Source organism: Sarcophilus harrisii, chromosome 1, assembly GCF_902635505.1.
Source record: "Sarcophilus harrisii chromosome 1, mSarHar1.11, whole genome shotgun sequence".
Taxonomy (NCBI): domain Eukaryota; kingdom Metazoa; phylum Chordata; class Mammalia; order Dasyuromorphia; family Dasyuridae; genus Sarcophilus; species Sarcophilus harrisii.
Window position 1 is genome coordinate 291,263,779 of NC_045426.1, and position 12,133 is coordinate 291,275,911.

Consider the following 12,133-nt stretch of genomic DNA (forward strand, 5'->3'; position numbering starts at 1 on the left):
TGTGGAAACAGATTATAAGAGAATTTCTATTTTAAAATTATTCTATAGTCTTTCCCCATATCAATTTCAGTAATCTTTTTTTTTTACATTAATCAGCCCTAATAAGTTAACATTTTTATATTAAATTTTTAAGAAAAAAAATTTTTTCCTGTTTATAGCATAATTTCATTCAAAAGTCAAGTCTTATTTGTCTCTGGCTGAGGTCATTAAACTCAGGATATAATCCGTATATATCTGGTTCATGTTAAGACCTACTTGTCTGACAAAGAAAAGAAAATAAAGAGTTGTGAATTAGATGTGATGCATTTATTGCTTTGTTATAATAAATGGAAAACCACATGTCAATTGGAATATATTTGCTGTTGCCCTTGTAGGGCATACTTGTAGTATTCCTGTAATGTTGCCCCTAGGGATGCAGATTATCTTAAAAGCTTTATGATATAAGCATTTAGTATAACTTCATTTACTACTTGGTATACAATCATTGGGAGGGTGAGTCAATAAGTGCCCTAAACCTTATTCTATTTGATTGTTCTTTATAAGCACTGTTATTGCAGTTAACACTGCACCATGAAACCCAGATACCCCTCATTCATTCTTCTGCCCCAACTACTTTTCCTTAGCTTCGTCAAATCTACTCCTTAGAGAGGTTTTAAGCCTAAATTACTTTGCAAAAGTGGAATAAATAGCCATTCAGTGTATATATTATTCAAGATTATTATTGACTGGATTTATAACTTAATCTTTATGAATCCTTATATATACTTGTTTCATTGAAATTCCTGCTGATCTGGAATCTGAAAAAGGTAGAATTTTGTTTTAAAAACACTCCCTCTGCCTTTACTGAACAAAAAATAATAATAAAAACCTGGCAGGTAATTGCATTTTTTTCCCTCTCTCCATCAGGATCAGTAATAAACTAGAGAAGATAGACAATGTTAAAAGTGATGAAATATCTAACTGCAAGAGAAGAAAGAAGTTTGAAGAACAGACCAGTGATGAATTAGATTTTGACATTGATTTAAATGAATCAGAAGATGAAGAACAAGATAATCATATGCAAATGTGAAAATCTAACTAACTTGAAGGTCTTGTAACAAAGGTCTATGGAATTAAATACCAGACGAGTAGAAAGCTCACTGACCTGGGATTAGAGGTTGCTAGTTTTTAAGTTTGCTTCTGTTTTTAGCAAGTTAGTTAACCATGGTCAAATCTCTTGCTTTCTTGGAATCTGTTTTTTGTTTTTTGTTTTCATCTGTAAAATGGAATAAAAAGATGGAAAAATAGTTTCCAACTGTAGTTTTCTGTCATTTGGATTCCATTAGAAACAGAAACCATGTTTAAATTTTCTCTTAAATTCCTTTTTTTAAATTTAACATATTATTCCTTTAATTTTGATGTTTCCATTTTGAGTTTTCTCATGAAATGTTTTTTCAGATCAAGAGTTCTGTAATTTCATTGTTATTATTTAGAAAGATACATGATCAAAAGTCATAAACTTGAACAATATTGAGGAATAATGGAATATTTTGTTCTCTGATATGAAAGGAAGTGATCTCATTAGGGTGTGGGATTTCAATAAATATTAATTAATCCCAAATAGGCAATTCACATTGAATAGCCATAATCTCCTATTTTTCCTTCATTATAGAATTTTGTAATAGGAAGAATACTGAATGTGAGGTAAAACTTACAAGTTAGATAAGTCAGTTAAATTCTCTGGACTTCAGATTCCTTGTCTGTGCAATGGGAGTTAAAAAATTCCTTCTATACAGAGTTGATATAAATAAAACATCTTGTAAACATTAAAAAACTATGTAATTTATTCACAAAAATTATTTAAGAATATTCTTACTGGTAAGAATAATAACACCAATTTATAGTCCTCGTTCTTCTTCATATAAAAGACAATTCATATTTTACATTAAAGAAGTGATGTTATATTGTGAAAAGTCAGAAAATATAATCTCTATGTATCACTCAATTCCATGACCCAGAAGTCTTTAGACACAAACATTTTTGGGATACATTATACTCAAGCCCTTTCATATACTTATTTTGTCATCCATATAATAGCATTTTAAGGAAAGGAGGGCAAGTAATAAAATTGATTTCTGACTCTTAGTTCTCCACTTGCCAGTCAACTAGATGCTAGTTAACTGAGTTTCTCTGATTCTCAGCTTCTTATGTAGCAAGTTAATAAGAGTTATTCTGCTTTACATCATAAACATTGTAGAGTTTATCTAATTTCATTCCTTCATTTGCAGATGAGAAAGCAGGCCCACAAAGAACACAGGAATTGCCCCTGGCTGTATGGGTGCAATAGTGGCAGAAGAATTTTTCTGAATTATCTAAGGCCAATACCCTTTCCACTCCATCTATCTTACAGGAGTTTTGAATATAAAATTATTTAGAAAATATGAAAATGGTATATTAATTTCTGAAAACAAGTTTATGGAGCTATACTCCCAATATGTTAAATAGGACAGTAACCTTCATCTTTCTCAACTCTTATCTAGTCATTTATAAATGTGTTTTAATATAATAGCATTATCTCAATAATTCAAAACACATGCAGGATATAATGTAATTATGCAATGTCTTTGCTTTCTGCATATTATTACTATTAAGCATGGTGCCTGTTACACAAATTACTAAACTGGAAGAAAGTTTGATAAAGAGCATCATCTAGTGGCCTATTCATGTAATTGTGATTCTTTAGTTCTGTGCTAAAAAACATTATCAAAAATAGCTTAGAATCTATTTATGTTATTTAGTTAGGTTGTATTTATATAGGAATTGTTTTCTGACTCAGAGTCATTTTCTAGAATGTAAACCATTATGTAGAAGTGGAGCAAAGCCATATACCAAGATGACATACTGAATATTCTGAAATATCATTTTTAATAGTGCTTAGTATATTACATAGCTAAAAATTATATTTTTATATAAAAAATAAAATATTTTTATCCTAAATAGTCAGGATTTAAAATTATGAACTTACCTGTTCTATTATGCAGGACAATTTTAAAACTGTTTTAAAACATTCCTTAAGGAGGAAAAAAATGCATAAAAATAGAAGAAAGAAATGGCATGAATTCAATAAATTTTATTAAATGTGAGCTTAGTTCAGTGCATTAGGCCCAGATCTTTTTGTCTGTGGTTTTGGAAACTGCTTCCATTTTCACATATAAGCAATTAATTTTAAATAAACGTTCAATGATTCTAATTGCCTCAGCAAAAAAAAAAATAATAATAATAAAATAAAAAAAAAAAAAGGAAAGAAAGAAATGTATGTTTGAAAATTGTCATGTGGTCAATTGTCCATAGTCGGATAGGCAGCATTTATCTTAAACAATGTTTTAAGAGAGTTTTTCACACACTCCAAAGCCAGCCTTTGTTGGCTATACCCTCTTTTCTTTTTTGCTCTTCACCCACATTTGGTAGCCTTATCAGTTCTCACTTGTTCAGTTATATCCTGAGTCTCTTGACACATGATAAGTACTTTAATATATACACTTGTATTTAGTAATTAGAAATTCACAATCTGACTTCAACTTGGCTTTTCATTGTTACATACTATTGTCCTTTACACATTTTTGTGGTTCAGCAAAACATACTTTCTTCTTGTTCCTCACACATGGCACTTCATCTCCTATCTTTGTATAAATTCTCTCCCATTCCTTGCCTTATTTCTGCCTCATAGATTCCTTCATTTCCCTAAACTTCTTAGCACAAGTGAAGCCTGTCCTTATTCACTTTTAATTACTAATATTCTCTATCATCATCACACCTATTTTATATTTTACGTGCCTGTCATGTTGTTAGTTAGTTAGAATGTTAGCTACTTGAGGATGGGGACAAAACTATAAATTTTGTCTTTGCATCTACAACAGCAGGCATAATACTTTTTTATTTTTTGTTGATTTATTCTTTTATATTTGGAGGATAGCATACTTTGAAAAATTAACAAAAAGACAGGTTACTATGTTGGGAATGATATCTAAAAAGTATCATGTTTCTTTGTATCATATGATTCTGTAAGAGACTTGTGCTCAAGCAATACAAGCTTGTATTGGATTTTATTTTAAATTGATTCAGTGTACAATGTACATACTTGTACACGCTAGAGACTGAAAAATCATACCCAGTATTTTCAGAGTCAAAGTGTTTTTGTATGTTCATCATTTATATTTTATTGATGTGGGGGAAATTATTCTATTTGATAGACCACCCAGTATGGTTACTCCATTAAGTTTGAGGGTCTTTGGAAACAGTGACCTTTGAAAAACAGCATCTTGGATTTGTTACAATCTTTCATAGCTTTGTAGAAGAAGGAAAAAGACCATACAATTTACAAATTCCCTATAAACTTTTATCTTCAAATCTGTATTATCATATATACTTTTTTTGTACATATTTTTTGCCCTCCCAATTCCTGAAAGGATGCTCTGTACTAGAAATAATCAAACTTGCCGCCCAAAGACAATATTCTTAGAACTCCCAGAACCAGGTTAAAATGTAATAGGGAAATGTTTACCAATATTTAGAAAAATGCAATAAAAACACAGATATTAATTTATGATTTTCTTAGTTAATAAGGAGCTGTCAGGGATCCATGTCTTTCTCTTTGACACTGCTCTAAATCACAGAGGTGACATGGAAACACTAGGAGGCAAATGTCTATGGGGCAGTATTGACCTTGAACTCCATTCTGAATACTGTGTCAGTCAACTTTCAAAAATTAGGTGGAAGATCTTGTGTACTGGTAGAGCCATAAGCACTTCAAAAATCTCACTGATAATAAAGATTTTGGAACAAAAAATTTGGAGAGAATCACTTGAAAGATGGAATCAGAAAATAAAATTATCTTATTTTTAAATATAAAAGACTGCAATACTTTTCACCAGTATAGTACCAGCAGAGAACCAACTGATTTCTGTTACAATTATAACCTTGTGGGATGGGAGTGCTGAATAAATCTAAAGAGTAATGAAGAATTGATGTTCAAGAAACAGTTCCAAAGTATTTGAAATGGGAAATGAAAATGGGATCAAAGATAAAGGATAAAGAGTATCTCAAACCTCCCAAACAGTGAGAATCACTTCAAAAGAACTTAGTAAGTATAATGGACCTGAAAACAATATCCACCTATAAACAAGGGCTTTCAGCATTTCTTATTTAGGCCTCTGGGTCTTTGAGACTGGTTTGAATCTTAATAACAGAATGATGAGACTTTATTTCCAGAATTTTGAAGGTCTATATTTATGGTGGTCATTTGGCTATGATCCTTCTCATAGACAATATACTGTGAATAATTATTTATTTGTTCTATTGTTCATTACACTAATAATAATGTAGCCAGTAACTTTGATGTTTCTTTAAGCCTAAAAAATTAGTGAGTTCAGTATTTACACATTAGCAAAAATTAATGGGAAGAGAGATTTTTCCAATTTATTAAATAACATTTATTTCTTTATTAAGTAATGTTTGGCAAACTAATGAGGGCAGCTTCTGAGCATTAATTTAATGACATGTTACAATTTTAGTAATTAATGAAATACCAGAACATACTCTTTGATTGCCTCAGGACCTTGGACAAGAACAAATAAGAAAGATGATGGGGTGAAAAGGTAACTATCCACCTAAAAAACCACATGCTTTATTGACCTTGTATTGTCATAGGTATTATAGTAAATTTTCTGCATGAAAAGTAGAGAAGCGGTGAACTATACGCTTGTGGCCAAAAATGTGACAAGGTAGCATGACTACAAAAAAAAGCATAATAAGACCTTCAAATTTTTTCTTTGTATTCCTGTTTTGTCTCCTATTTATTCCAGTGGGATCATTTCCATCATAATGTCACATCCCCGTTCCTTCTACAACATTAAACTTGGAATAATTCTTTATGATCCAGCAGAGACTATCTGTTACCGTGATGTGGTTTCTTTCCTTTCGATTTTTTACTTGTAGAATTTCCTGTCTATCTTACCAAAAGATATTAGAGATTTCCAGGATGATTAGTCAGGGACATCCCATATATAAATCACTCATTTAGTAAAGCCTAAAATTTGGCAAGAACTGGATTCTGAAATTGTTTCTGAATCATTTATAAAAAGCAGTTGTTTGTCAGTAGCAGTGGCTAAGGCTGTACCTATATATTTGCCAATTGGAGACAATTATTCTAACACTGGAGTAGTCTTTTCAGGCCTTAGCACCTAAGGCCTCTTATTTCCTTTTTATTAGCCTGAAAGATTCTAAGCATTTTGTGGATTTTCAAGACAATGTGATGAACAGTGAACTTAGAATGAGAAAGTCCAAGTTGATATCCTGGTTCACTCAAGCTATGAGTTTCACCACTGCATTTCTCCTTCCTCATCTGTAAAATGGAGATAATGCTGCATAATTTGCCTTAGTAGAACCACCATATCACAATCCCTCATTAGAATTTGACAAGAAAATAACTAAAGAAAACAAAGATGAGGAAATTGGCTGGAGTAGATCATTTATTCACAATGGTGACCATGCTAGATATGACATTTTGGGGAGAGGTAAGAGATCATCTTAAGTTATCTGAAAGAGAAGAAAATGCTAAACACTTGGAAGAATTCATAAGAAATCTTGTTCAGGGACAGACACACAGAAATTGAGAATATTAGTGACTGTCAAGTCATATAACTACTTTCACATTTCTATAGAATTATGAGAATATCTTTGCATCAAAACCAAACTTAATGCAGATATGTAAATTGCAATGTTCTTCTTCTTTAAAATAATATGATTCTCTCTGGGAGGAGGTTTTCTGGAGGCAGCCTTAGTTTCAGCTACAAGTAATAACCACCCAAATGCAGCCAGGTGCTAAAAGTTCAGATCTTTTATTGTCTCCATTATAGCCCGGTTAGTTTTCTTAAAGGCCTATCTTTCCACTTGGTTCCAAGAGTTCTTGCAGCTTTGTCCTTTGCTTCTGCCTCTGCTTCCTTTAGCCTCCAGCCAGCACAAAGGTGGAAGATGGAATGAATCTCTCTCCACCTCCAAGAGTGGGCTTGTGGGCTTCCTCCCAGAGTGCTCCTCTCCGACCCCTGGCAATGTTCTGAAGTAGCTAACTTGACTGGCTCCCTGAAGCTCTATGCTCCTTCTCTGAGAGTGGGATTGTGGGATAGGAGAGTGGGATTATGGGTTTCCTCCCAGAGTGCTCCCTGGCTCTCCCATACTTGTGAACTCCAATGAGTATTCAAATACTTCTTGCTTATATGAGCTCTCTAAAGGTGTGAACACAAGCATTGTTTCTATCAGTTACACTTAGTACCTTGTTTCTTCTGGCCCATAACATCTCCTTGTAAGATCAGATCAATCATTCTGAACCATGCTAAATTAGATAATTATTGTCTCTATCAACTCTAATGACTTAACAATTTGTAAAGATTCCAACAGTAAATGGTATTTATTATTTTCCTCAGTCTGCTTTGGTACCCTCTTTCCCAATTTTGCTTCTTAAAAATTTCTTCACATTAGTTTTTTATATTTCCTTTTGTTCCATTCTCAATTTTTTACCTATTTTTTTTGTCTGAATTGATTTTCAAAATTCCTTTTGAGTTCTTCCAATGCCTGAGACAAATTTTTATTTTTCTTGGAGGCTTTGGATGTAGGAGTTTTGACTTTATCTTCTTCTACATGTTTATAATCACACAATTAGCTAAATAAGTGTTATGGAGAATACAACCTCAAACTGCTAATTGTGCATTGACTTTTTAAAGAAAATTCATTAAAACAAAATTCCGGTTTTTAAAGGCTTTCCAACAAGCTATTTGCTGTGTATATATCAAAATTGAATAGAATTCCTTGAAAGAAGTAATGGAGTTGACATCTTCAGTGATCAGCTGACTAATAATATGTGAAGCGTAAGTCAAGTGAACAAGCATGTATTCAATGCCAGGGGCTACGCTAAAGCTATAAAAATATAAATATAAGCAAAAACAGTCTCTGCTCTCAGGGACTTTGTGAGAACCAAGATACAATAAAGCAAAAACCTCCCAAAATGAAAAATTTGTGAAATATCTCATTGGAAAAATGACAGAACTGGAAAACGGATCCAGGAGAGATAATTTAAAAATTATTGGTCTACAATTCTGGAGAGTGTTTCTACTGGGATTATATCCCAAAGAGATCTTAAAAGAGGGGAAAGGACCCACATGTGCAAAAATGTTTGTGGCAGCCCTCTTTGTAGGGGCAGGAAACTGAAAACTGAGTGGATGCCCATCAGTTGGAGAATGGCTGAATAAATTATGTTATATGAATGCTATGGAATACTATTGTTCTGTAAAAAGTGACCAGCAAGATGAATACAGAGAGGCTTGGAGAGACTTACATGAACTGATGCTAAGTGAAATGAGCAGAACCAAGAGATCATTATACACAGCAACAAGATTATATTCTGACAGATGTGGCCCTCTAAAACATTGAGATGATTCAAACCAGTTCCACTTGTATGCAGTGATGAAGAGAACCATCTACACCCAGAGAGAGAACCATGGGAACAGAGGGTGAAACATAATATAGCATTCTCACTCTCTTTATTGTTATTTGCTTGCATTTTGTTTGTTTTTTCTCAAGTTTTTCTTTTTCTTCCTTCTTGATCTGATTTTTCTTGTGTAATCAGATAACTATAAATATGTATACACATTTTGGATCTAACTTGTATTTCAACATATTTAACATGTATTGGACTACCTGCCAGATGGGGGAGAAGGAAGGAATATGTGGCCAAAGAAGAGCTCAAGTACATTTTTTGCAAAGTGGATAATTTTGATTATATTGTTAAAAAGTCTTTGTACAAACAAAACCCAATGCAGACAAGATTAGAAGGGAAGCAGTAAACATTACATCAAGGGGTTCTGATAAAGGTCTCATTTCTAAAATTTATAAGAATTCAAGCCATTCTTCAATTGAGAGATGATCAAAAGATATGAACAGGCAATTTTCAGATGAAGAAATTAAAACCATTTCTAGTCATATGAAAAGGTGTTCTAAATCACCATTGATCAGAGAAATGCAAATTAAGACAACTCTGAGGTGCCACTACACACTTCTCAGATTGGCTAATATGACAGGAAAAGATAATGATGATGAATGTTGAAAGGGATGTGGGAAAACTGGGACACTGATGCATTGTTGGTGGAGTTGTGAACTGATTCAACCATTGTGGAGAGCAACTTGGAACTATGCTCAAAGGGCTAACAGACTGTGCATACCCTTTAATCAGTATCCCCAAAAGATCATAAAGGAGGAAAAGGGACTCACATGTGCAAAAATGTTTGTGGCAACACTTTTGCAGTGGCAAGAAATTGGAAACTGATTAGATGTCCATCATCTGAACATATGAATGTTATGGAATATTATTATTCCATAAGAAATGACCAACAGGATGATTTCAGGGAGGCCTGTAAAGATTTATATGAACTGATGCTGAGTGAAATGAGCTGAACTAGGAGATCATTATACACAGCAACAGCAAGATTATACAATGATCAATTCTGATGGACATGGCTTTCATAAACAATGAGATGATTCAGGCCAGTTTCCAATATGATGAAGAAAGCCATCTGCATTCAGAGAGAGGACAGCGGGCACTGAATGCAGACTACAACATAGTATTTTCATTCTTTTTGTTTTGTTTTTCATTTTTTTTCTTTTTTGATCTGATTTTTCTTATGCAGCACAATAATTGTGGAAATATCTATAGAAGAATTACATATGTTTAACTATATTGGATTACTTGCCATATAGGGGAAGGGGTGGAGGGAAAGAAGGGAAAAAAGTAAGGGTGAATATTTAAAATTATCCCTGTAAATATTTTGAAAATAAAAAGCTTTAATAAAAAAGGTTTTTTTTGGTCTACCTGAAAATCATGATCAAAAAAAAAAAAAAAAAAAAAAAAAAAAAAAGCCTGAACATCATTTTTCAAGAAATTTATCAAGGAAAACTGTTACGATATTCTAGAACCAGAGGGTAAAATAGAAATTGAAAAAATTAATGAATATATACAGGCATGAATAAATGAATGAATGAAAAAAAGTAAGCTCTGTGCCATGTGCTAGAGATATCCAAAAAGAGAGAGAATGATTGCCTTCAAATAGCCAGTCACATTTGAAGTGTGATGACCAGAGGAGAGAATTTGGTTTGGCAAGTGAGAGGATTAATTAAAAAGCAGTTATTTGACCTATCCTTTCCAGAAGCATTGTTGCAATTAATTTACTATTCCCTGTATAAGAGGTGGAGGTTGTAGAACAGAATATAGAAGGTGAAAATATAGGAACAATTGTAGGCAGATGATGAGAAGGGCTTGGATGAATGACTAGCTGAGGTGTGAAAGTGAAATATGGCCTAGGATCTTGGCTCAATTAGATAAGAGATCCAAGTGGGCAAGTTTGCATATTACCTATGCTATATTATATTGTTGCTTACTTTCAAACATTTCCCAATTACATTTTTATCTGGTTGGGCCTCACTGATATAGATATTAGATTCTCTAAAATACTCTAATTTATAGATGATATTGTACTCATATCACTTTGAGAACATTCAGAGCCTCCCAAATGAGATCCATAATCTCATAATCAAAAAAGTTAGATCTAATTGTCCATGCTGAGAAAACTAAATAAATGTCTCCTGACATTTATTGGATCCTGACTATGATAGTCCACTTCCATCAGCTCAAATATATCTCACTTAGACACTGTATATGGACAATGAGCTAGGGCAGAAATTAGACAGGAGGAAAGCAGGAGGTCTTTAGTAAATTATTAGAGTTCTTTAAATGACCTTGTTGTGCCACAGTTCCCTTTTAATGTCCTGACTCAGTTTCCCTAAGTGTCCTATTTACTTACTCTGCCTCAGGTTATAACCATTCTCTCTTAATGTTTGATAGGATAAAGGTCTTATATCTTAGACTTTAGGCTGTACTTATTTCTTCTTAATGTTTAATGGGATAAAGGTCTTTATCCATTTTAGATGTCATTAGAATATCAGGAGCCTCTCCAGTGCCTCCCCCATTATTTCATTCTAGGTGCCTCCCCCCATTAGGTCATCCCCATCCAGGTATTTCCTCCATTATGGCATTGTTCTTGTTATCCTATAAAAGAGTCTTGTGTCTGATATTCAGGGCTGGATTCTTTGAGACGATAGTCTCATTCAGCCCTGGGACCAAACATGGATCCATTTGGTCCTAGTAAATCCATTTAATAAACTATTAAATTGTTCTCTAATCTCTGTCTTGCTCAGTTTCTCCGGCATTGCAATCTCAAGCTTCTACTTTAAATAAAAACCCATCTTTTTAGCAACAATATTTTACTAATGTCATGTAAAACTGAAATCTTGGAAAAATTTGAAAGTCGAAGGTCATCCAATGGCAATAAAGATATGATTGGCATGGATATGTTATAATCCTTAACCATCCAATAACTGCTCAAGAGAAATCATGTTTTTCCAGAATTTTTATATCAAAGATAAAAAAGCAAAGTTTTTCCTAAGAAATTTCCCCAAGGAATCCAATGCATTTGCCAGGAAATCTTCAATCTCTCAGAAAGAAGAGTCATAATATATCTAGGAAAATTAAGCCATTGACAACACCTCTTTGAAATAAGTTTTTTTCCAAAGGACTTTAGCTGCGAAATCCAAGGTTTAGGATCATTGCAGAACTTATGCATTCACAGCAAAATCATATTCCCTTAAAGGAAAGATAACTTAGCCAGTTGTATAGAAGTAAATGTGAAAAAGATGAATTCAGACTAGGAAAATAATATGAGGAATAGTTGTATTGAGGATAATCAGTGCAGTTTTCAAACTTTGTCTTTATGTGCTAGTCATTTAATGCCAGTGTTTCTATGCAATGAGAAATCCTTTCATATTTGCAAAATGAAATTGTGGAAAGGATGGGATTCTAGCTAAAAGTGAAAGACTTCAATGGATTGGCTGTATTGCAAAAGGCAGAGAAGGTCGATTTTCCTTTATTGACTGATGTACTTAAGGCCAGTATCAAAATGTATTATCTTGAGTTGAATTTTTCCTGCCAAAGAAAACAAGTTGACAAGAAACATGCTCTATTTGAACTGACTAAACTAACCAACCGAATCATTCA

The 12,133-nt window shown here is 33.1% G+C and overlaps 1 protein-coding gene across 2 annotated transcripts in view; it reads left to right on the forward strand.

The window, feature by feature from the left end:
• C1H9orf85 (chromosome 1 C9orf85 homolog) overlaps positions 1-12,133 on the forward strand; it is a 97,479-nt gene that overhangs the window by 47,211 nt on the left and 38,135 nt on the right. Inside the window, exon 4 of one of the 2 annotated variants that reach the window (XM_003761642.4) lies at positions 907-1,807. The exons of the other annotated variant lie outside the window; for it this stretch is intronic. Coding sequence (XP_003761690.1) covers positions 907-1,069 — 163 coding nt within the window. The 3' untranslated portion in view covers positions 1,070-1,807. Of the gene's footprint in view, positions 1-906; positions 1,808-12,133 lie in introns of those variants that run through there. 2 annotated transcript variants of the gene reach the window in all.